This window comes from Agrilus planipennis, unplaced genomic scaffold (genome assembly GCF_000699045.2).
Source record: "Agrilus planipennis isolate EAB-ADULT unplaced genomic scaffold, Apla_2.0 scaffold3, whole genome shotgun sequence".
Classification (NCBI taxonomy): domain Eukaryota; kingdom Metazoa; phylum Arthropoda; class Insecta; order Coleoptera; family Buprestidae; genus Agrilus; species Agrilus planipennis.
The window spans coordinates 2,182,329-2,209,997 of NW_020442460.1; the positions used below are offsets into that span (position 1 = coordinate 2,182,329).

Genomic DNA, 27,669 nt, shown 5'->3' on the forward strand with positions numbered 1-27,669 from the left:
AAATTGCACGGTACACTATAGGAACTACGATAAATTTTCCCTAATCGGCGCCATGTTTTTAGGCTCCTCCCATTTGACGGATCCCAATAGATCACCTTTATTTGTTGTTGTTTTAGCGACACCAACTGTAGTAGGTAGTCCTATAGTTACGACGTTCAAAATTGGCATAGTCCCTAATAAAACTCGCATTTACTTTCTTCTTTCAACTTACTAACTAGAGTAGACTAGAACAGTTGCTAACAAAACGCATTCTTTTGCCCACTACAGACGTTGTAAGGAATATCGTAAATATAGAAATACAGTTAAACCTGGATAATTGAGAACTGGGTAAGCAAGGAAACTCTATTAATGAAAGTATTTGCCAGGTCCCGTCATTTTGCCCTTCTAAAGCCTCTATAAGTGAGAAACATAAAACCTGTATAAGTCACAGTAATTTTTCATGCCTGAACCTCTTTAAGTGACATTGCTACTTCTCTATACCTCTATAAGCGACAGTTTACTTTTGCTATTTTATGACTGGTTCTTAAATTTCATTCAAATGACCAAATCTGCGAATGACCGAGTAAGTCTTTATTATTTTATTACAGCCAAATGTGCGTACCGACTTGTTTATCAATCTTATTACGGTCAGTTCATAAAAGCAGTTGCGAAGAAAGGTCCTGTACTTCCTCATAATGTCTAAACGAAAACTCAATGTGTTGAACCGTATTTTTATAGACCTCTATAAGTGAGACAAATTCCTCCTGTAACTCTATAAGCTAGAAACTCTATAAGAGAGAAAGAGATCACGGTCCCTTGGGCTCTCACTTATCCAGGTTCGACTGTATATATAGAAAAGAGATGTCAGGTAAGAATTGCAGCGGACTGTAATAAAGAAAAAGGAATAACATTACACCAATTGATGTGTAACAAAAAGAGATGCAGACAAGTAGAATTTGAGCATGTTGCTAGCATCGGACCTTAAAGAAAGTTTAACATTCTCAGGAATTTAAGAAAACAAGACGTTTGTTTAAAGGTATAATTCCAACCAGGCAGTTATAAAGCCGATCCTGATCTTTTGCGCACCTAAGCAACCTCCTAACCGCTGCATCGGTTATTCGGTTATCTCTTTTCACTTTGTCTGTACTCGTCATGAAGGATCTCCTAATTTAACAAAGGCGTGTTCAAAACGCAACCGATGACAGCCCCAAATGGAAATAAGAAAGAAGATACGTTCATTGTCATAGATAATTTAATGTGGACTTTGCCAATTTTGATCTTCCCAACTATATATCGAAATTGTTCAGTTGATAATCAGGATTTCTCTGTTGTTCCATTGCATTAAAATAATTGTGAACTATAAACGAAAGTCACGATGTCGTTATACATTTAATTTTTTTTATGAGTTTCATATCGTGATATGGACGCGTCACATCTGCCATCAAAGTGTGTGGAACGAACATCGAACAACGAACAACGCATTGCTTTTAACACTATCTTCTTCCCCTTGGTGAACTAATTTTTTTAAGCGTACATTATAATAATGAATCATTGTCAGCAGATGTTGTGGAGATGGATTAAAAAAAAAATTAAAATAACACACGATAAGGGATTCGTTTGGGGTAATTGTGACGTTCTTTTGTCACAAATGTGAACGTGGAGGTTATTTTGCCACAAAAATCGCACGACTAGTTGAAGTGGCGCTCTGGGTTTTTCGTTAAACAATAGCATTCTGTCAGTGACCTACTAAATAGTCGATTTTCGTCATTTTGTTTTTACGACGACGATTTCGGAAATGTATAGTAATAGCAAGCAGCAGAATTGCACAATTCGCATTTCAAATTGTCTAGTTTTCTACCCACAAGGTAATAGCGTGACAAGGTTTCAAATGTGGAAAGAGATACTGCGCGCCCAAGGAAAGAGATATGAGAGTCGTCAAGAATTTAATAATGTTAACAAGTAAATTGTCATCACCATACAAAGTCTTTACAATATTTAACTAGATATATATATACATAGAGGTGGAATTTTCGGTCTGGATTGATCTTTATATCTATCATAACCTAGAAATGTTACCACACACACCAAATTATGCTGCTGTGATTTTAAGAATTGTAGATTTGTATATTGTAACTAATTAAATTGTTATAGATATACAGTGGCAAAAGATTAGTATGCTTAGATTTGCAAATGATATAGCAGTGTTAGTAGATAGCAAGGAGGAGTTAGAGACAGTGTTAAGTAAAATGGAAGAGTAAAAAGGAAGAAAAAGTAGGGAAAGGGCGAATATGAAGATAGGAGACGGAAAATTAGAAGAAGTGGCTGATTTTAGGTATCTAGGAAGTCAGATAAGTCAGGACGGAAGGAGTAGCAGGGATATAAAGCAGAGGATAGCACAGGGTCGAGTCGCCTTCAATAAAAAGAAGTCACTTCTATGATCGCGAACGGTTAATTTAGAAATTCGAAGAAGATTGTTAATGGTATACTTTTAAAGCGCAGCGCTGTACGGAAAAGAAAAGGTTAGAAGCGTTCGAAATGTGGTGTTACAGGCAAATGACGTGGATAGAAAAGGTTAGAAATGAAGAGGTATTAGAAGGAATAGGAGAACAGAGGACTCTATGGAAGTCAATAAAAAATAGGTGAGATAAATTGGTAGGACACCTTCTCAGGCATGAAGATCTAGTCAGAGACATATTAGAGGCAGAAACAGAAGTTAAGAAGAATAGAGCTAGATCTAGATTAGATTACTGTTCCCAAATAGTTACGGATGTGGGTTGTTCTAGTTTTAGGAAAATGCGGCGATTAGCTCAGGATATGAAAGAATGGAAGTGCTTGTCCAACCAGTCTTAGGGCTGACGACCTTATGATGATGAATTAAATTGTCTTCATACTTGATAATAATTAAAAATCAGCATACACTTAATGGTAGAATTAATTTTATTATTGTACGCTTTGTATCAGTGATTGCTGACTATAAAGTTTCCTTCAAAGCATATCAACAACAGTAAATTGATCATGATTTCGTCATTCTCCCTAATTACAATTTTTTCTTTGTTGTTAGTCCGTTTGAATTGTATTTTTGCCGCTTTGATGAATGCACACTATCATTCATTGCAATGGCGCCTATTAAAAAAATGTATGCAATGTGAGTACACGGAAATCAGTATTTATTCACCTTCCTACATTACTGTTAAGCCATGTGTGCGTTTTTCCTTCTTGCGTAGATACGACCACAAAGAGTGGGTACGTGTTCTGAAAGGTAATTTTTATGGTACGTATTATTAAAGGCTGAACAGCCTATCATTCATTATTAAATTGTTAAATGTTGTTGCACTCCTGAAAGAGTTGTATTGTTTTATTTATTAAAATGCAAGTGGCGTTTGTCAGTAATGTTCTGATGTAAGGAATATCTTTTTTGTCATGTTAGCGGGGAAAGCTCGTTTTGCGTGCTATGAAATAGGGAAGAAATGGCCTCTTTTCGGCCGTGTTTTAGTCGGTACGAAATGAAATTAGTTTTTTGAGCGCATGCGCTGGAGTTTATGGGCATGTGCAAAAATCGGTTGTTCAATGACAATGTCTTTCTAACCTCTAAATCATGTACTCTTATTTCGCCAAGTGTCAATTTAATAACGATCTTTCCGCACAAACATGACAAAAAATAGTATACGTACCTCGGGAAGAAACAGGATTGTCTCAGACTGCATGTTTGCAATTCACATGCAGTCTGAAATAACCCTGTGTCTTCCCTCGCTACGTAATGTACTATGGTCTTTGTTCTGCTTCGAAATTCTACTTCACGTGTTGCATTTAAAATGGAGGTGATCCGCCATCTTGTTTTTAAGTGTTATTACATATTTTGGTGTACATTCATTAAAATGTAGTAAATTCTATTATAATGTTTATAATTTCTACCCTGTAAGTACCCACCGTGATTTTAAGTGGCAGACTTATGTTTAAGTATGTATTTTTTTTCAACATTTCCATTTTTGACGGTTTAATGGCTTCCAGTTATAATACGTAGTGCCTTCTAACTTAAATAATGAATTAGCAACCATTAAAGTAATGAATGCATGTGCATAAATTAAAATATTTAAGGCAGGCAATTCTTTTTTTGGTGCTCCATTACGAAATAGAACAAATGGCGTTGCCAGTGGTAAAAGTACCCATCTGGTGCCAACTCATTCGTTTAACTGACTTTTGAAACGCTTGCTCCTCCAACGTAAATTTTCATTTTAGAATAAAAAATATCGAATAAATTATTTTTGCAAAAAATCTAGGAGAAACAACGTCATCTGTAATATTTATTATGCCTTAGTTATGTACATTTAAAACACCTAGTACCTATCATCATCCAAGGTGTCATTTTTAATTAGACTGTCTAACGATAACAGAGCATGATAGCATTTGATTTAGATCATTTGTATAGAACTTCATTCGATTTTCCTGTAAAATTCGTACTATTCCGAATCTAACAGCAATTATAAAAGTCAGCTGAAGATGTCTCTGTTTAGTTTTGTTATATTACTAGTAGATTCTGTAAACTTTTATAATTCAACGTTAATATCGACTAACTGAAACCTGTTTCGTATTGACAAGTGAAGGTTCTCATAATTTAAGATGTCATTTGATCCGAATTCGAGACTTAATTTCATTCAAATGTTGGAATACCAATTTAGTTTTAATTAATAACTACGCAAAACGTAGACGACAATGACTTTCCGTAAATAAATAAACACTGATAGGGATATCACATGGCCTTGTTTATATACGATAACGAATAGACCTTGTTTCGTGAAATTGACTACAGCGACTTATATAAATGGTAATTTACTGATTCCACAGCCTTTGAAGGCAATAAGGAAACGAAATTTAAAAATACATGTACAAATATACATTCGACAGATATCAAACAGCATTGTAATTTAATGATTCAGTAAAACAGACACCTTTTCTTTTGAAGAAAATCTTGTAAAGCAGAGACAGAAAAGAATTCCTTTTTGTGAAAAATTGTTTATAAATATTAAATTATTTGGCAAAATATGGGTGTGTTCCGAAATATAACCCAGCATACTGACCAGTGCTGATGACGTAATGAATCGACGCCATACTGTTGATTCGTTCCGAAATATACTGGCCAGTGCATTGATGTCAAATTGACGCCATATTGACAATAGTGTTTGTGGTCGTTTACAATAATTTTGCTCTAAAAGTTATTAAAGTTTCTTACAATAAAAAATTCCTCAAAGTCTGATGCACACACGGCCGTTTGATATACTACTACATCACATTTGTTTAACCAGTACAATATGGTGGCACACCAGTACAATATGGCGTCGATTTATGACGTCATCAGCACTCGCCAGTATGTTGGGTTACATTTCGGAACACACCCCATGAAAGAGAAGTTTATTTCTGATAGTCAATTAACAGAAAAAAGATTAACTAAAATTGGTCGAGCATTGCGATCTGTTAGGTGATGTTATAACTTTAAAAAACTTAATCTTCAGTTAGCATTAAAAAAGACTTATGAACGATAATTGTATCTTGAACTCCTAAATTAATGCTTAATGGTCCCTGATGGTTTTTTGTTTCCGTTCTTTTTGTATGATTTGACTAGTATGCGGTGACGTAAAAAGGCATTTTAATGGTACTTAGTACAGAGATGTTTTTATAAGTAGGTACCAATAGAATACTAAATTTGGTGTTTTTATCAAAGTTGTTACGAATTCTTCAGGAGCTATGAAAAGAGTCTTTTGTAACTTTTCTTTTTTATTAATTCGTCTTTAAATTACATTCGACTCGGCCTTAATTTCATTTCCAGATATAAAACGCGTTCTGTATCAAAAGAAATGACGGTTCTTTTCAGTTGTGGAATGTAAAACGTTTAGTTGCACCTTTTGCCCTTCTGTTATTCGTTAAAGACGTTATTTAAATCATCGGTCTCAAGGACTTTAACCCTTTCTGCTTTCCCAGGCATTTTTATCGAAAACCGGTTTTCTATCTTTTAAAGGTTTATTTCTCTTCTTCGTTATACATACACCTAGTAACTTACAGCAACGACAACCTTCTACCCCGGGTGAAAGCGGTATTATTATTATTGTCAAACCCCAGCAGGGATCTGGTCGAACGGAAAAGGCTGATGAGGTGTTGTAAAATATTCTAATTCTCGGTACCTAACGGTGCGAAATTACCTTTTACCTACTTTGGAACAGACAAATACTGACAACTGACTGAAGGATGATGGTGTTTGAAGAAATTTGCCACATTGTCATTTAGCTGTAGCCTACCATAACGCCCTCGACCTTTGAAGGATTAGTATCGCACAAAGTATTTACGTAAAATGTTTCTTGAATCATAAATTGTCTTGTAGTGTTCTTATAAATTAAGTCAATATTTGATATTATGAGAAAAATAGTGTTGTGCCTATGCAAGATCAGAAAATGCGGAAGGTATGCAATGAAAATTTTTTTATCATATTTTTTAAGAAACTGCACAGTTAATAACAATTTGTTACTTGGTATTAACCAAATCTGAGCAATGGGTGGATATGTCTTTTAAAAAACTTTTGGGGTTGGTATTTGTAAAAATGTGAAACATACGTATGTATATTGTAACATATCATTAATTTTTTATATTTTATAATCTGTTAAATTACCCTTGCGTGACGTGAAAACGACACAAAAGCTTTGATGGTTTGGTGTATTTGAACTACTCACTGTCAGTTTTATAACGTCAGAACAATTCCAGTGTGTTTCGTGTTAGGTGATGTTACTCTACATTCTGTTTACATATTGTATTTTTACTATTTTTTACCATATTTTAGAAAGGATACAGTAATTTGTATAAAATTTTCTATAGGTATTCGGTTAAAGTTAAGTCAACTAGGTTTAAACCTGTGAATTACTACAACGAGCATACCAAATGTCGTATGTAACATTCTGTTACATTCAATGGATAACGATATCGACCTATCGCACCTAATCCACAGCTTAGCAACCCCTACGTAGTAGACACGTACCCCAACAGAAGAAGTAAATTATGGTGATCACTATTCTGTTGAAATCGGCAATTGTGGATTGCGATTTCGATCTCATTGGGTCTCATAGGTCCATATTTGACCACCATGAGCACTTTCTTCAGTTTGGTTGTGTGTCTATCACCTAATGGCTGCTACGCCGTTAGTTCAGTCGGATAGTTAATATTCTTATGGATCCTGTCGAACATTTTAAATCAAATTTAACCCACGGCATAGCAACCCCTACGTGGTAGACACGTACCTAATCAGAAGGTAATGGTGATCAGTATTCTGTCGAAACCGCCAAACATGGATTACGATTTCGTTTTCAGTCGGTCTCATAGTGTGACCACCATGAACATTTTGTTCTGGACATCCTTAGGGATCTTGTGGAATCAAATCTCACAAAATTTAACAATTTTCTGTAGATGATGTTCACTACTGTCTTCGTAATAATTCATCAAATGTTGTCTTAAGACACCAGGTAGAGTGGGTCTGTCGGGACTGTTGTCTACGGCGTGCTTACGAGATCCAACAAAATCGAAATAGCGACCATATCTGTCGTTTTGACAATGCTGATTACCATGAACATTTTGTTTTATAAACCCATGATTAGGTCGTCATCGTTATTTACATGTGTGGTTCTCACGCTGCCGTTGCAGAATAGCTTTACAAAGAGATAAAATAGATATCAGAAATATATGGCATAATTTTGAAAGCATAGCTTAATTCAAATTACGAAACTTCGAAAAGATAAATGTTCGAATTTAGCACATTTCGTCCAGTCTTTTGTACACATATCGGTTTAGTCAATAGATAAGTGCAGATTGGTATTGGTACAGGTACGTGCGTGTGTTTGTACATGGCTCGAAGAAACAATGTCGAAAGGCTTCAAATAAACGAATTAGTCAGCAAGTTTGTGCTGCTGCTGGTCAATTAGTTACGTAATCTGTAAAAATGCACTTGAAACCGCGGCATTTGACAGCCAATCGCTGTCGATAGCCTTCTCTACACACCAAACAACTGTTTACCTACAACGTTCCTGTGTGTGTAATACTACGCCATGTGGTAGCTACGCAATCGAGTAAATAAACAACGAGTTTCATTTGCAAAACACGTTCGCTAATTTGATGTTTTAACTTTATGCCAACGCGCAAGCGCAAATATTCTCGTACTTTTTCTAAAGATATAGGTACCATCTGTTTAGTTGAACTCCAAGGTACTGTCTGTTAAGGCCGTTTGAGAATCTTCAGCTTTTCCCAAAGTTTTGTGTAGGCGTCTTGGTTATCGCGTTTTTGTTATGGGGTTTGGTTAAAAATCTCGATAAAAGCAAAAAAAAGTTCAAAATCTTTAAAATATTGTTAGATTTTGCCTTTATTGGACACGCACCTCCATTCTTTCCTATCCTGACCTAATTTTCGCATTTCCTCAAAACTAGAACAACTCACATCTTTAACTATGTGCGCACAGTAATCTAATCTAGATCTAGCTCTACCTCTCCTTACTCTTGTTTCTGTCTCTAATATGTCTCTGACTAGACCTTCGTACCTGAGAAGCTGTCCTACCAACCTCTCTCGCCTATTTCTTATTGACTTCCATATAGTCCTCTGTTCTCCTATTCTTTCTAACATCTCTTCATTTCTAACCTTCTCTATCCACGGTATCCTCATCATTCGCTTGTAACACCACATTTCGAACGCTTCTAATCTTTTCTTTTCCCTTGCGCCCATCGTCCATGCTTCGAATCCGTACAGCGCCGCACTCCAACATACCCCTTTAATAATCTTTTTGGAATTTCTAAATTAATCGTTCACGAGCATAGAAGTGACTTCTTTTTACTGAAGGCTACTGGACCCTGAGCTATTCTCTGCTTTATATCCCTACTATTCCTTCCATCCTGACTTATCTTACTTTCTAGATACCTAAAATCAGCCACTTCTTCTAATTTGTCGTTTCCTATCTTTATATTCGCTCTTCCTCTACTTTTTTTTCCCTTACATACCTGTATTTTTGTTTTACTTTTATTTCTTTTCATAGAGCACTGTTTTATCAATACCACTTCCATTTTATTTAAAGCTATCTCTTTACAATTTATTTGAAATATTTTGTTTAATTGCTTTTGTAACAGGTTCTTAACATTTAATCAGTGAACTCATGATAAACCTATTTGTTCTACAATTAAATATCGTCCTAATGCAATGGTTGTTATTGATAAAATAACATATGTATTTGTCAGAAACATTTCACTTAACAAATTTTGAAGACTGGTACTTTTAGGTACGTCTATAATAACAGACGTAAAAAGAATCGGAAAAACTAAATGTACTTTAACCAATCTAATTTCAATTAAATGTTTTTTATCTATCTCGCGTTTGCAGATTACTTCTTAACTTGCAGTAATTAAAATTTTGATGTTGGTCTAGATAATTTAATAAGCAATGTGTACGAATTTCATTGTAATTTTTTCCATTAAATCGTAATAACAATTATCGTTTACAGCCGTCATTAGTCGTGACGTAAACAGGCTCCTATTTAAAATTTTACTTTTCTTGTTTGCATTAGATACGCCGCAGACGTAAACGTAATGAACTTTTAAAAAACGCGCCGTTTGTGAAAGTTATCTATTTAACAATTTACAAAGAAAAAAAAAATGATTAGTCAACACATACAACCATGTGTGTATGTCTGCGTTTGCGGTCGGTGCTAAAAGTCTCATTCGTTTTATAGGCCAAGGTGTCGCATACCTGTGCACAGAATGTAAGGTTAATAGCTACCGGCATCTACTGTCAGGCTCTTGCCATTTCACAACATCTTATTGAGAAAATTCAGCGAATCTCAAAAGCTTTGAATTGCAGTTAACATTTCGGGAAATAGGTCTATAGGTACAATATATTACAGGCCTGACGCTGGAAGCTGGCGGAAATTTTATTACAGGCCTGACGCTGGAAGCTGGCGGAAATTTTAAGATGGCGGGGAACGGGGATGCGCGGTGGCAAAAGTAGGCAGTTTTAGGTATAAAGATTGCAGCCCTTATTCTTCAGTATTCCTATCAGGATCAGTGAGCAAGTAAAAGACAGACAAACAGAAGAACTAATTTTTGATGTTGGTGACAGTGATAGAGATTCCAATGATGAGAGTGAATGTGAAAACTAACTATGAAACAAAAGCAATAGGTTAATTTTTTCTTTTTGATAAGTCATGTTTTCACATTATTTTCTAGTGCGCTACTGTCCTATCTGTATTAATACTATAATTTACGCCTACTGAAAGCTTATTTGTGTATCGGTTCCAAGTGACTGCGACCGCTCTCCAGCTTCCTTCGTCAGACCTGTAGACTGTTATGTCTATGAGCAAAAGTTGGATGATATTCATGTCCATGCAGTTTCCAGTTTTTGCTCAACTATCAAGTACCGTATTTATTAAATGTTTAAAGTTCAAAATCATGCCACTCAATGTCACTTTATTGCATGTAGAGATCTACATCCACAAGACTTGTCTTATAAAATATTAAATATTTCACCACTCGTCATGTACCTATTCGTATTTGCCAGAGCCGTAATAACAATAAATTACAAAAAGTATTAAAATTCATACTTGAAAACTTGCCACCAAAATGCCAAATGAAGGTTTCTTAAATGGATGACGTCAAAAGCATGTGTTGCATGACAGTGACCTATTTATAAGAATTTGATGCAAATGAACTACTAGGAATGGAATAGCTTTGCTTCTGTTTTGTTGTTATGTAGAGATGGTTTCACATCATTGTAAGTTCATCAACATGAAAATTCTAACACCTAGCCTTAATTAGTTTCGTTGAAAATAAGGAAAATATGCGATAAATTTAATTAATGCAAGAGGGCGCACTAAAGTGATAAACTTTAACTATTAATCATATCAAGAAAATAAACACACTTTATTAAACCAAAAATACAAACGCGATCTTAGACCAATAATGTACCACCTACCATTGTAATACCTATCATACCTTCGTAATTTGTAATTAATCAGACACAAGAGTCTAGCTGTCACTCTTAGAAGGGCTGCGAATGCAGTCAAACATCGATGAAATTAAGAAAGGAAGATATTACATCCTATTGCCTTATCTTGCAGAAACAGGCATACTTACTTAATCCTCTAAACGCCATTTTCCTGTTTTTGCTAGGTATTTTTATGTACTAGCTTACCCTTTTTTAACTTTATGTTGCGGTTGAATATTCGTGGCTCCTTCAGGAGGGAAAATGTGAATCTATCCGATTAAAAAGTAATGGCGTTATCTATCGTCTGAATGCAACATAAAAGTTGCTATTTGTCTACATATAACATGTCTTATCTTTTACATCTATTTTTTCTATTATATGCAGTTAAAGCCTGATAATTTTTGTTATAATTGTTTTACTGTTGACATGGGTATTTCAGTCGATTATTAAAGTGTAATCGTTTGGACAGTAATTTGTTTGTGCGGATGATCTTAAAGATTACAGAATGTGGGCCACGAGACTTCGAGAACTGGGTTATAAGGACGGAATTTGCAAAAATTAGGAAAATTTATACGTAATTAGGTACCTACATCAATATGATGCTGCCTGTTTTATCTCAGCATGTGTTGTGCGTAGGAACTATTTAGGTTGAAGTTGTTGATGTGTCGCTTAAAAAATCGCTAGTCTTTTCTACGTAGTTAAAAAAGTATTTAGGCTATGCTTGGTGAAACTTCCGAATTTTTTCGCAGCACAGACATGTACTAATAGGTCACGTATTGTAACCCAGTTTTCCTACAATCGCATGAAATTATCTAAGGATAATCATTCAAATTCATATGTATGTTATAAATGCATGAATAAAGTCTTAAAAAAAGCAACATACGGGTCCTATTTAATTTATTGTTCTTTTTAATAAATTTAATTCAGTGTGATGGAGTTCAGGCCTGAATTTACCTAAAGGCATGTGGGTCCAATGCCCAGGACTCCCGCCCATACGACTAAGTAATGTTGGATTCCCGAGGAAGAAGTCCTCGGACCTAGCGACTAAAATCTCCCTACTTCGGGCTGTTCTGGGACCAATCAAGGACCTCTTCAGCCGTGAGGGTAATGCCCAATAGGCTCGTCCTATGGCCTAACCTTATATTTTTCTCTTCTTGCTATTTTTTCTCTCATTTCATACCTTATTCTCATGTTATGCTCACTTATTTGTCCTACCTCAGTAATGTCCTATCAAGTGTTCCGTACTCATCCCTGGTAAAAAAGACTGGGTGTTTCATTCCCACCAGCTACCAATGCTATTCCTCCGTACTACACCGGCGGGTAGGACGGAAGAACTGCTTCAGCCCCCTTTTAGGAATCGTGGGAATGGATGGGTGGCGGTTGGAGTGGTAAAGATGAGACGGACGAAATAAAAACCGAAGACAGTTAAATATCATGGGTGGAATATTGCCACCCCAACATTTGACTAAGTGATCCAAGAAAATCCGACTTGGGATGTAGAGAAAAATACAAATCGTAAGAAAACCGATAAAACACGTCGGAAAATTACCTAACAGCGCAGGGGAGATATGAAACTCTTTCTATTCGGGCGTCGATTAAATTTTTGAAAACAGAATATGTACAGTATTTTATCATCATCATCATCATCATCGAGTCGTCAGTCCTAAGACTGGTTGGACACGTACCTCCACTCTTTCCTATCCTGAGCTAAAATTTGCGAACAGTAATCTAATCTAGGTATACCTCTACCCCTCCTAACTCCTGTTTCTGCCTCTAATATGTCTCTGACTAGACCTTCATGTCTGAGAAGGTGTCCTACAAACCTATCTCGCCTATTTTTTATTGACTTCCATAGAGTCCTACTAAATACATTTTTTAAATCCGCCAAACTTGCCTTCTCTAACAGGAGGTCTTCCGCCTTATTTGTGCCTATGGACCTCTAATTATTAAATTAGGCATTAGCAGAGTTAAGGATTTGAACTTTTAAGGAAGTACCTACAAAATAATAGCTGAAATTAAATCTCACCATTTTACTTTACGTTTAGCCCGAAAAGGGTGAAGTTGTTTGGCCCCCCTCTTCTGCCATACGTTTTGGTATTAAACGATATCCAAAATCAGAACGGACTTTAGGTATTACTTAATGCCATTTATTTTGCAACTCATCCATTTTGCGTGGGCTTTCCTGCTGTGGCTTTATTATTTGTAGCTGGCATTGCAACCGAACGCCTGTCTGTGTTTGGTTTAAGAAATTGCAATTATTGTTGTCCCACAGTTGGAATGCACTCCAGAAAAGTATAAAGCCGTAGGTTTAATTTTTCTCTCGTTGTCGTAATAATTATCAAAATGAGGTTGCAATACTCGTATAATTGTAGATCCAAAGAGAGATTGTGTGTCAAGGTCATCGTCATAAGCCTAGTCTAAATAAAAATGCTTTCTGCGCAGTCTGCTGTACTTTCATTTCATTCTGTATTCATTGTAATGTCAATTGTGTCATAGCAAAATAGCCGTAGTAACTGCGAGTTTCGTTACCAAAAAGTTGAACATTTTTGAAACAAATTTGTTTCAATATCGGTTTATGGTTTCTAGCATTCTGAGTTGATTTTTGTGGTTTTAATAGATTAGATAACATACGTCATACTTGATTTCATATGATGAGGTGATCCAGAAAGATTTCGGTGTACAATATTTCGAAAAACAACAAATGTTTGAAAATAAGATAATGGTAGAAGAAGATGAAGGAAATAAAGGAAGTCGCATCAATATGAAACTGTCTTAAAAACGGTCAAAAATACAGAATTCCGGTTTTTAAGCTTGCTAGTTTCAAAGCAATATTTACTTATGTTTAGTGAGCTAAAATTGTAAGAAATAAAAGAATATCGGCAAAAATTTTAACAATTTAAGAATATTTTTAACTTTTATTACATTTTTGATTATTCTATAATATAAAACTGTCAGAATGGCGGACAATGCTCTTCATAAAAAAAGTAATAATTAAAGAGATAGCGTAATGTTGTACTCTCAGCGAAAAAAGTTTCTTGAAACATGAATCTACAGATAAAAGTCATCAACGTAGGTTGAAAGGTGTAAGATGATTTCGCTTTCGGACCTACATAAGGGACAAAGGTGCATTTTTTATGTCGCTTTTAATTTTTTTGAGAACGTAGTATATGGAATAAAAATGTAAGTAGTAGTGATTCATTATCTACTCGCCTATGTGTTTAATGTGACTGATAAGAAGTATGTTTTACTACCCGGAACTACAACTGACGCATTTTGCTAGTCATTTACTTGTGGCTTTTCGGAAAATGTTTATATTTGTTAGTCACAGTATGAATTTTTGTACCTAATCAAAACACGAAATTTGGTTTGTTCCAAATTGTGAAAATGGTCTTTTCTTTCCATTCAGAATATATATTTTCCAAGCTCCCGTATTCACGTACAGTTTTTTCTAACGTTATTGTTTATGGTGTTGAAACCATTAGAATTCATTCTTCTTCGTAGGTCTGTAGAAATTTTTTTTCGTTGAAAGGGTCTCTCGATTCTATCTACCTCGACTGGATTCCCTTCATACCCACCGAGCCCTCGGGTAAGCGGTTGTCAGGTCAGGCAGCCTTCTACAAAAGGTTAAAATCCTACGATAAGCCCAAGCAGGTATATTAACTTCACCAAACCTCCTCGTGTTTGAACAACAACTTTTATCATAATAGTTTAAAAGTAAATTTTTAAAATTGCTGCAGTTTATTACATTTATTATGGTTAATGAAGACATTGTAAAAAATGTACAGAAAATGTGATCTATTTTTAATGGTTGGTGGAATACCTCACTGAAATGGTTTATTCGTTAAAATTAGGTATGTTTTTATGCTAGAAATTGGATCGATGAAAGGTAAGAAATTAATTGGCTATGTGGTAACGTATTTCGTGAATTTATTTTTAAAAATTATCGAGCCAAGAGGTCGGTGTTTATATTTAGTAGGTACATCAGCATAACTTACAATAGAGTTGCTAGGATTTGTGAATATCAAAATTACATTTTGCAGATACATATTTTACTGTCCCTATCCCAAATTCTTTTGGAAGAGCAGTAGGTATCTATAAAAATGAGTAGATTTATCTCTCAATATATGTAGAGTACGACCTATTTTTTGGGAGCTGATAAGATGCAGTAGTTTCATAATTATTTTGCTGGAACTTAATCGGTAAAGAAAACGAAAGTATTTCGCGTCGAAATCAGTTTCCTAATGCGAATGGAAGAGAAAGGCGGCGTAGACAAACAAAAGGCTACCGCACAAAACAACACAGCAAATCCACGCTTGTTTGTTTTCGTAACAAAAATGGTTAGTTAATCAAAAAAAAAAAATGCGATAGTTTCAGTTAATGGACTAAACATCTATTTGACATCCTTTCACAGACAGACGGCTACTGCTTGTATTGCGAAAGTTTCGTCAGTTTTGGCAAATTCGCAATTCTTTTGTACGTCTCGATGAAGTTCCATTGGAGGAACATTTGTTCTCGATATCGTTTGCTGATAATAATGCATAAGAAACATAAATTTATAAGCCTATTCGTAAATCAAGATGCACTCATTTCATGGAAACCGTATCCCTTCTTTATGGAAGAAGTTTTCAAAACTCAAACTGGTCTCTTTACATGGCGATACTAGAAATTCTCTTATTTGCATTCATCCAAAGATCAAGTTGTAAAATTTACACGTGTCTACAAGTAGCAAACCATTAAGTATCTGCCTAAATACCATTTGAAGTTAGAGAAATGTTAAACATGGGCAAGTGTAACTAATGATTGCCTGGATCGGAATTTGGTTTCTTTAAATGTCTCGACGCGACGCCCACTTAAAAAAAACATTGTTTATGTAATTCGCGATCAGCATGTAAGAGAAAGACGTCCAATTTTGATGTTTTGCTTCAAACCACACCTCAACCCTTGGTAACAATGTTGCTATCTGTTTTATCTTCTGCAATCTCGTGAGTCAGTTGCAACTACTTTTGTTGTCAGTTATTTGCTTAAAACTAATGTTTAAACTGGGAACTCATACATCAATTATTGCTGTTGACATTTCATTTTCTACAAAAATGTCATGGGAATTGACATATTACTTTTACCACAGTTGCAGTGTACAGGTAGGTTATTGACCTCTTTTATAGCATGCAAAAGTTTTGATTTTTTTTCCCTTGTAATTTGCTAGAATCTCCTTGGTTCCCATAAAGAAATGTTATTCACAACAGGATGAAAGAAATCAATCAAGGTACAAAATAAATAAAAATTTTCATTCTAAGTAAAACTCATGATACACACTGGAAGTTGTTTTAAACAATTGGTGTTATTACTATTTTTTTTTGTGCTTTATACGCGTATAATAATTAATTATGTGATTCATCGTGTTCCATTTTTCATCGTTGTTGTTATTATCGCAGCGATAATTGCTTAAATTATCAATTACGAAGGACATCTGCTATGACAGGGAGCAGTATATTTCGAATTTCGCGCTGCTGGCAATAGTAGTTCACGTTGGTACCACGAGAAGTGCGCGCTCTCTGCTTCATTCTTTGTTTCCACACGTGCTCGGTCGTTTTCCGAGGCAGTCTAAAGTTGGCGCGAGTGTGATTGTGTGTGTGAGCTGTGTGGTGTGGAAACCTGTGCAATATTTTAGTGATTTTACAGTGCATTTGTACATTATCATGGAAATAGCGAGACGAAAGTAAGTTTTTATCGTGCAATTATTGATTTGCCAGGGTTATACATCCATGAATCAAACGCGGTGCGAAGTATTTGACGATATTCTACCGTCTGCTCGCGTTTGTTGCCAGGAATTTGAAAATTCCCATCTTTTGTTAACACATTACCGTCTGTTACTTGTTTTGCGTACTATTCCAGAAGTTTTTAAAATTATTTCTCCAATTTCTTCTAATTTGTATTTGTGGTTTTGTTGGGATGCAAAACGTCATTGCTCACGGAAATTTTTGATCATCTGAATCTTCTGAATGGGTTTTTTGGTTTGAATGCTTTCTGGTTGGATCGATTGGAAAGTGGTGACAATGTTTCGAGCAATGGTTGAGAGTACAGCCGAGTAACAAGGAGGAAATTTGACCGTTACTTTTACTGATTTCTTGTTATTTGGCAACGGATGTTCATTCAAGTTTGGTAGAATGCAAGACGAAATATTACTTAAGTACTTAGCTACTTACCATAAGGTTCACATTGGGATAACTAGTTACTGATGTTGGGATTTTTTGCCGACCGCATGTTGCCCTACCATTACCAGTACTTACTTCATGGGGGTTGGAGGGCATCTATGCTTAATAAATGGCGGTTCTTTATGTTTAACGATCGTTCTTTTTTGGTGTTAATTGTGCATAAACACCAATTTGTTGTAGTGCTGTTGACCTACTATTATCCAAAAATCAAACATTATGCAATGGTATTGTTGCATAGTTGGAATTGAGTCATTGGGATTTCAATTATTGGGGCGTTTACAAGGAAAACCACAATTAATTGCCTTGTCGTCTTTCATTTTATGTAATTGGGCAGCTGTTATTATTGTTCGTGCGTATATTTGCGGATAGATAATTATTAAAGTTAAGCCTATCACCTGCGCGCGTGTTGTAGGTACCAGCTAGATACGTAACGAACTGCGGGGACCGTTGACTCCTAGAAAGGCAGACGCGCATTCCCTTTCGTTATTCTCACTTTCCAACTTGATAATAATCGTCACTAACGCACGCTACGTGCGTATCGACTTAGCTTATTTAAATTGAAATGTTTTACAGACGACTGCAATGTTAGAAAGTAGTTTAAAAGCCCAAAAAGTTGTAACCTACTAACTGTAACGCCAATCAGTGACATTTTATAGTGCTCGCATAATATTCAACACTTTCGACATAATCAATGAAAACGGCAAATTGTTTGACATTATTATGTCGTACCCGTAGCGTAGGTATCTTCACGTCTTCATGATGGTTCATCTAGCTTCTTCATGATAATTGATACGGTATTTCTCCGTATGGAACTTTACGGTTCTACATTGTTCACAAGTAACTCAGTTGTTATTGCTTTGTCCTTTCATCAATCAAACCATGGGTTGTCCTTATTAAGGGCATTTTTTATCGTTAAAGTGTACTTATACGTACTTCCAATCGAATGAAATCACTTGAGGAGTTAGCGGAAGTTCGTCAATTAAATTTTTAAAATGAGCGTATTGCAACATGAAAGGCTGAATTAATGGAAGCTTGACTTTCTAAGTGAACCCTTTGAAAGGACAGTTGCAATATAATGGAATAAATGGGCTCTAACGAACAGAAACGATGATGCAGATATTGAGTTATAATAATTACAAGGCCTTCGGAAAGTTTCCATTTTAAAATTCATTTATAAATAACTTTGCTGTTCGGGAAATTTGCTTATGGTAATAACATTATCAAGATTGTAGGTGAACTGCACCGTGTCTGGCATCCATCTATATAATTTCTTGTTCCGTGGAAAATTGTGTACGTACCTACGTACATCAGAAAAGATGTCCTCGTCTATGTATTAATTTCCGGAATGTCATGTTGAAATCAAATGACGAGCTACATTGGATCATATGATGATACTGATTGATTAGGTACGTTGTAGGTCATTTCTACTGTATGCATCTACATATTCAATATCCACGCAGTATTTTGGTAACCCATTTTCGGAAGAATATTTGTCTGTATCAATGCTCAGTGGAAGGTAACATGGAGGATTTGATTGTTACCAACCTTTTCAATTTTTTTTATGCGGTATGGGTATAAAATTGAGTAGTCGGGTATTTCCGATTCACAGTCAGAGAGTTCCTGGACAATAACCGCAGTTCGATTCATAATGATTTCTGCTATTCGGTTACGTATACATACTATGCATTCCGCCAATTCTTCGTACTAATGGTAAGCGTGGGATAAGTGGCAGTCGTGAATATGTAATGACTAATCGGCCAACGAACGAGCTTCTAACTACATAATTAAATAATAATGACGTCACTCGACATTGCCTATGTGTATTTTTAACCGTTTCATTGTGCACTCAGTACAGTTGGGAACCAGAAATATTAGTGTATTTTGACAGCTTTATTTCGATAGCTAAAATCGGAATAATTCGCGTTAACACCAGTGTTGTTCCTGCTATTGCATTGCATGCAATAAATGGTAATGTCGATTGACAGAATTGTATGATATGACATGAATGGTATACTGTATACCTTACGCATTTCAGTTCGTTGTTAAAAGCGGTCAAGGAATTGTACACCTAATTACTCAAGTTTTTAAAAATTGATTTCAGCGCTTAAGTAGACTTTCCCTTTCATTTGAAACGGTTTTTGTGCTGGTTCAGTATTAAATTTCCCTTTTTTAATGCGATTAATTAGATAGAAGGTATAACAAATTGACTAAAATGAAAGATAACTGAAGGATAGGTAAAAAAGTGCTTTTTTCAAATTAAAACTACTAGACAAGTGAAAGATAAAACATACCAGTGTGCAATAGTCGATTAAGGTAGCAGATAGATATTGAAACTGCATTGGCAACCAAAAATTATTAAAGAGGGGAAATGTTGTCCACTGTCAAGTCCAGTGTCAGTCAATAAAGGGAAGTTCTCATGAACATTCTGTGGTTCATTATACATATTAATGTCATACCTACAGGATTCTGCTACAATCAAGACTATCACACTTTTATATTTGATATGGAGACTTGTCTGGTGTCTTCATCTTCCGAAGCTCATACATTTTTGACAGATGATAGGAGGAGTAATGTCGTCCACTTTCAAGTCCACTGTCAGTCAATTAAGGGAAGTTCTCATGAAGATTCTGTGGTTCATTATACATATTAATGTCATACAGGATTCTGCTACAATCAAGACCATCACACTTTTATATTTGATATGGAGGCTTGTCTGGTGTCTTCATCTTCAGAAACCCAAACATTTTTGACAGATGATAGGAGGAGTAATGTCGTCCACTGTCAATCAATAAAGGGAAGTTCTCATGAAGATTCTGTGGTTCATTATACATATTAATGTCATACAGGATTCTGCTACAATCGAGACCATCACACTTTTATTTTTGATATGGAGACTTGCCTGGTGTCTTCATCTTCCGAAGCTCATACATTTTTGACAGATGATAGGAGGAGTAATGTCGTCCACTTTCAAGTCCACTGTCAGTCAATAAAGGGAAGTTCTCATGAAGATTCTGTGGTTCATTATACATATTAATGTCATACAGGATACTGCTACAATCACAATCAAGACCATCACACTTTTNTTGGAAGAGCAGTAGGTATCTATAAAAATGAGTAGATTTATCTCTCAATATATGTAGAGTACGACCTATTTTTTGGGAGCTGATAAGATGCAGTAGTTTCATAATTATTTTGCTGGAACTTAATCGGTAAAGAAAACGAAAGTATTTCGCGTCGAAATCAGTTTCCTAATGCGAATGGAAGAGAAAGGCGGCGTAGACAAACAAAAGGCTACCGCACAAAACAACACAGCAAATCCACGCTTGTTTGTTTTCGTAACAAAAATGGTTAGTTAATCAAAAAAAAAAAATGCGATAGTTTCAGTTAATGGACTAAACATCTATTTGACATCCTTTCACAGACAGACGGCTACTGCTTGTATTGCGAAAGTTTCGTCAGTTTTGGCAAATTCGCAATTCTTTTGTACGTCTCGATGAAGTTCCATTGGAGGAACATTTGTTCTCGATATCGTTTGCTGATAATAATGCATAAGAAACATAAATTTATAAGCCTATTCGTAAATCAAGATGCACTCATTTCATGGAAACCGTATCCCTTCTTTATGGAAGAAGTTTTCAAAACTCAAACTGGTCTCTTTACATGGCGATACTAGAAATTCTCTTATTTGCATTCATCCAAAGATCAAGTTGTAAAATTTACACGTGTCTACAAGTAGCAAACCATTAAGTATCTGCCTAAATACCATTTGAAGTTAGAGAAATGTTAAACATGGGCAAGTGTAACTAATGATTGCCTGGATCGGAATTTGGTTTCTTTAAATGTCTCGACGCGACGCCCACTTAAAAAAAACATTGTTTATGTAATTCGCGATCAGCATGTAAGAGAAAGACGTCCAATTTTGATGTTTTGCTTCAAACCACACCTCAACCCTTGGTAACAATGTTGCTATCTGTTTTATCTTCTGCAATCTCGTGAGTCAGTTGCAACTACTTTTGTTGTCAGTTATTTGCTTAAAACTAATGTTTAAACTGGGAACTCATACATCAATTATTGCTGTTGACATTTCATTTTCTACAAAAATGTCATGGGAATTGACATATTACTTTTACCACAGTTGCAGTGTACAGGTAGGTTATTGACCTCTTTTATAGCATGCAAAAGTTTTGATTTTTTTTCCCTTGTAATTTGCTAGAATCTCCTTGGTTCCCATAAAGAAATGTTATTCACAACAGGATGAAAGAAATCAATCAAGGTACAAAATAAATAAAAATTTTCATTCTAAGTAAAACTCATGATACACACTGGAAGTTGTTTTAAACAATTGGTGTTATTACTATTTTTTTTTGTGCTTTATACGCGTATAATAATTAATTATGTGATTCATCGTGTTCCATTTTTCATCGTTGTTGTTATTATCGCAGCGATAATTGCTTAAATTATCAATTACGAAGGACATCTGCTATGACAGGGAGCAGTATATTTCGAATTTCGCGCTGCTGGCAATAGTAGTTCACGTTGGTACCACGAGAAGTGCGCGCTCTCTGCTTCATTCTTTGTTTCCACACGTGCTCGGTCGTTTTCCGAGGCAGTCTAAAGTTGGCGCGAGTGTGATTGTGTGTGTGAGCTGTGTGGTGTGGAAACCTGTGCAATATTTTAGTGATTTTACAGTGCATTTGTACATTATCATGGAAATAGCGAGACGAAAGTAAGTTTTTATCGTGCAATTATTGATTTGCCAGGGTTATACATCCATGAATCAAACGCGGTGCGAAGTATTTGACGATATTCTACCGTCTGCTCGCGTTTGTTGCCAGGAATTTGAAAATTCCCATCTTTTGTTAACACATTACCGTCTGTTACTTGTTTTGCGTACTATTCCAGAAGTTTTTAAAATTATTTCTCCAATTTCTTCTAATTTGTATTTGTGGTTTTGTTGGGATGCAAAACGTCATTGCTCACGGAAATTTTTGATCATCTGAATCTTCTGAATGGGTTTTTTGGTTTGAATGCTTTCTGGTTGGATCGATTGGAAAGTGGTGACAATGTTTCGAGCAATGGTTGAGAGTACAGCCGAGTAACAAGGAGGAAATTTGACCGTTACTTTTACTGATTTCTTGTTATTTGGCAACGGATGTTCATTCAAGTTTGGTAGAATGCAAGACGAAATATTACTTAAGTACTTAGCTACTTACCATAAGGTTCACATTGGGATAACTAGTTACTGATGTTGGGATTTTTTGCCGACCGCATGTTGCCCTACCATTACCAGTACTTACTTCATGGGGGTTGGAGGGCATCTATGCTTAATAAATGGCGGTTCTTTATGTTTAACGATCGTTCTTTTTTGGTGTTAATTGTGCATAAACACCAATTTGTTGTAGTGCTGTTGACCTACTATTATCCAAAAATCAAACATTATGCAATGGTATTGTTGCATAGTTGGAATTGAGTCATTGGGATTTCAATTATTGGGGCGTTTACAAGGAAAACCACAATTAATTGCCTTGTCGTCTTTCATTTTATGTAATTGGGCAGCTGTTATTATTGTTCGTGCGTATATTTGCGGATAGATAATTATTAAAGTTAAGCCTATCACCTGCGCGCGTGTTGTAGGTACCAGCTAGATACGTAACGAACTGCGGGGACCGTTGACTCCTAGAAAGGCAGACGCGCATTCCCTTTCGTTATTCTCACTTTCCAACTTGATAATAATCGTCACTAACGCACGCTACGTGCGTATCGACTTAGCTTATTTAAATTGAAATGTTTTACAGACGACTGCAATGTTAGAAAGTAGTTTAAAAGCCCAAAAAGTTGTAACCTACTAACTGTAACGCCAATCAGTGACATTTTATAGTGCTCGCATAATATTCAACACTTTCGACATAATCAATGAAAACGGCAAATTGTTTGACATTATTATGTCGTACCCGTAGCGTAGGTATCTTCACGTCTTCATGATGGTTCATCTAGCTTCTTCATGATAATTGATACGGTATTTCTCCGTATGGAACTTTACGGTTCTACATTGTTCACAAGTAACTCAGTTGTTATTGCTTTGTCCTTTCATCAATCAAACCATGGGTTGTCCTTATTAAGGGCATTTTTTATCGTTAAAGTGTACTTATACGTACTTCCAATCGAATGAAATCACTTGAGGAGTTAGCGGAAGTTCGTCAATTAAATTTTTAAAATGAGCGTATTGCAACATGAAAGGCTGAATTAATGGAAGCTTGACTTTCTAAGTGAACCCTTTGAAAGGACAGTTGCAATATAATGGAATAAATGGGCTCTAACGAACAGAAACGATGATGCAGATATTGAGTTATAATAATTACAAGGCCTTCGGAAAGTTTCCATTTTAAAATTCATTTATAAATAACTTTGCTGTTCGGGAAATTTGCTTATGGTAATAACATTATCAAGATTGTAGGTGAACTGCACCGTGTCTGGCATCCATCTATATAATTTCTTGTTCCGTGGAAAATTGTGTACGTACCTACGTACATCAGAAAAGATGTCCTCGTCTATGTATTAATTTCCGGAATGTCATGTTGAAATCAAATGACGAGCTACATTGGATCATATGATGATACTGATTGATTAGGTACGTTGTAGGTCATTTCTACTGTATGCATCTACATATTCAATATCCACGCAGTATTTTGGTAACCCATTTTCGGAAGAATATTTGTCTGTATCAATGCTCAGTGGAAGGTAACATGGAGGATTTGATTGTTACCAACCTTTTCAATTTTTTTTATGCGGTATGGGTATAAAATTGAGTAGTCGGGTATTTCCGATTCACAGTCAGAGAGTTCCTGGACAATAACCGCAGTTCGATTCATAATGATTTCTGCTATTCGGTTACGTATACATACTATGCATTCCGCCAATTCTTCGTACTAATGGTAAGCGTGGGATAAGTGGCAGTCGTGAATATGTAATGACTAATCGGCCAACGAACGAGCTTCTAACTACATAATTAAATAATAATGACGTCACTCGACATTGCCTATGTGTATTTTTAACCGTTTCATTGTGCACTCAGTACAGTTGGGAACCAGAAATATTAGTGTATTTTGACAGCTTTATTTCGATAGCTAAAATCGGAATAATTCGCGTTAACACCAGTGTTGTTCCTGCTATTGCATTGCATGCAATAAATGGTAATGTCGATTGACAGAATTGTATGATATGACATGAATGGTATACTGTATACCTTACGCATTTCAGTTCGTTGTTAAAAGCGGTCAAGGAATTGTACACCTAATTACTCAAGTTTTTAAAAATTGATTTCAGCGCTTAAGTAGACTTTCCCTTTCATTTGAAACGGTTTTTGTGCTGGTTCAGTATTAAATTTCCCTTTTTTAATGCGATTAATTAGATAGAAGGTATAACAAATTGACTAAAATGAAAGATAACTGAAGGATAGGTAAAAAAGTGCTTTTTTCAAATTAAAACTACTAGACAAGTGAAAGATAAAACATACCAGTGTGCAATAGTCGATTAAGGTAGCAGATAGATATTGAAACTGCATTGGCAACCAAAAATTATTAAAGAGGGGAAATGTTGTCCACTGTCAAGTCCAGTGTCAGTCAATAAAGGGAAGTTCTCATGAACATTCTGTGGTTCATTATACATATTAATGTCATACCTACAGGATTCTGCTACAATCAAGACTATCACACTTTTATATTTGATATGGAGACTTGTCTGGTGTCTTCGTCTTCCGAAGCCCATACATTTTTGACAGATGATAGGAGGTGTAATGTCGTCCACTGTCAATCAATTAAGGGAAGTTCTCATGAAGATTCTGTGGTTCATTATACATATTAATGTCATACAGGATTCTGCTACAATCAAGACCATCACACTTTTATATTTGATATGGAGGCTTGTCTGGTGTCTTCATCTTCAGAAACCCAAACATTTTTGACAGATGATAGGAGGAGTAATGTCGTCCACTGTCAATCAATAAAGGGAAGTTCTCATGAAGATTCTGTGGTTCATTATACATATTAATGTCATACAGGATTCTGCTACAATCGAGACCATCACACTTTTATTTTTGATATGGAGACTTGCCTGGTGTCTTCATCTTCCGAAGCTCATACATTTTTGACAGATGATAGGAGGAGTAATGTCGTCCACTTTCAAGTCCACTGTCAGTCAATAAAGGGAAGTTCTCATGAAGATTCTGTGGTTCATTATACATATTAATGTCATACAGGATACTGCTACAATCACAATCAAGACCATCACACTTTTATATTTGAAATGGAGACTTGTCTGGTGTCTTCATCTTCAGAAGCCCAAACATTTTTGACAGATGATAGGAGGAGTAATGTCGTCCACTTTCAAGTCCACTGTCAGTCAATAAAGGGAAGTTCTCATGAAGATTCTGTGGTTCATTATACATATTAATGTCATACCTACAGGATTCTGCTACAATCAAGACTATCACACTTTTATATTTGATATGGAGACTTGTCTGGTGTCTTCATCTTCAGAAGCCCAAACATTTTTGACAGATGATTGGAGGAGTGACTATAGTTTTGGAGGAGCGTTGTTGCTATTGTTATCATTAAGATGACAAATTATTAGGAAAGTATTAGTACAGGATTTGCCTTTTTTGTTTTTACTAAAGTACAGTAACAAGACAACAAGGACATGCGAGAACGTGAATTGCCTTTACGGTGGTGTTTTCCTGTCAGATGTTTGTCCCAGTCAGATGCCGAGATACATAGTAGGCATACACACATAGCCGGTTGGATTGTCGGTCTCTGGATGACCATGAACTTGAGCAGCTACAGAAATGGCTTGAGGTGGTGCTCTTTATAGATATATGTGTACATGTGTACATCAAGTTATAAAGCATTTGTGTGTGTGTGTGTGTGAGTTCGTGTATTACAATAGTGCCAACCGCAGCGCAGATAGTAACTGTCGTTTCTCTCACGAACAGACTCTCACCGTTGTAGCAGTTAGTCATTTTAGTCCGGATTCTTGACATTCTCTTTAAAATGTTTGCTTCTGGTTGTTTACATTCAGTGATAATTAATTAATATCATTCGAAAGTAAAACTTTAAAATGAAAACATTGCAAAATTAAAACGTTCTAAAACCGTCAGAACACTTTTTTGCAGTGTGGTCTATCTAGAGTTTTGAAAATTGTCGACTTCCAAATGACCGAAGGATTTAAGTTTGTGACGCCATCTCAGAAGTTCAATCCTCAAAATGACGAACTGTCGCAGTGCTGCCAACATTCCCTTTTGGTGGACATGCTAATGTTACGTGATCGTGTATTTATGTTGGTACCATTGCAATATTTGAAACCAATTCCAAGAAGGGTGTCATAAAGTTAACTTTTACCGGAGTAACAAAAAATCTTTTGAGATTGGATCCCTTTTGGAGGCTAGATTTGTACTGTAGATCGAGACTGTAAAAAATCGTAGTTTCAATTATCTTTGTGCTTTATTATCGAGTACAAAAATACTGAGTTGTATCTGGCATAAAAGTAAATGTAATGTATTTCAGTATTCTGAAGATATTTTTTAATTGTATTGTGTAATAGTTAGGTACTGTAGTAAATGTCAATGTCAATACAAATTAGAAACGTAAGTTCAGTTGACATTTAATTTTGCAAGGAGGTTCGTAAACAAAATGTTCAATGCTGCGCTTTAAAGTGGCATCGTTTTTAAAGAGATGTTGCTATTTTTGTAGTTATAGTTAGTGTATTTTCTAAATGGATGTAAATTCTTTCATCCGCCGCTTCTGAATTTACTGGAATTAGGTTTAGACATTCGGCAAGAATACTATCCTTTTCCTTATTTATAACCGCTTACGCAATGTAGTAAATATTATGCACAACATGATTAATTGTTTATTATTTATAATGAATAGTGACGTAATGAGAAGGTTGATGGTAATTGGTAACATAGGAGATATTTGACGTTTGAATTTGTTACTTTATACTTTATGAATGTACATCGATATATGTACAAGTACACAAACAAGTGTAAATAATAAATAAGATACTGTACCTCCATCGAAAAAGACCACCGTTTTCGTATTGTTTACGCCGAACAATGCAAATGTAAACCCATTTATCTAATGAACAGTATTGTTTTACTGATAAAAAGTAAAACTGCGAATTGTTTTGGTTTTGGTTAAATCAACATAGAGGGAGGGGTAGGTAATCGGAAAAGGTACTAAGCAAGTGAAAACTTACGTATAACCTTAATAATTTTTAATGTTTAAAAGTTGGTGTATTGTATAATTCATGTAGTCACAACCCGAAATATGAATCATTATTTATTGTTTTTTAAAGTCGTTCATTTATAGAAATACAAGAACTTGCGTTGCACATTATTATGTTTAGATGTTTCCAAAGGGCAATCGATGAACATAGGAGCAACAATTTCTTCTATCTGCTACACTGGGAGGTAACAATCAGAAAAAACAGC

General features: G+C 35.5%; 1 protein-coding gene across 4 annotated transcripts in view; it reads left to right on the plus strand.

Annotated features, from left to right (window-relative positions):
- The window catches only part of LOC108742192 (protein gustavus), a 51,406-nt gene that overhangs the window by 17,234 nt on the left and 6,503 nt on the right, over nt 1–27,669 (plus strand). Inside the window, exon 1 of one of the 4 annotated variants that reach the window (XM_018477291.1) lies at nt 21,748–21,909. The exons of the other annotated variants lie outside the window; for them this stretch is intronic. Coding sequence (XP_018332793.1) covers nt 21,890–21,909 — 20 coding nt within the window. The 5' untranslated portion in view covers nt 21,748–21,889. Of the gene's footprint in view, nt 1–21,747; nt 21,910–27,669 lie in introns of those variants that run through there. 4 annotated transcript variants of the gene reach the window in all.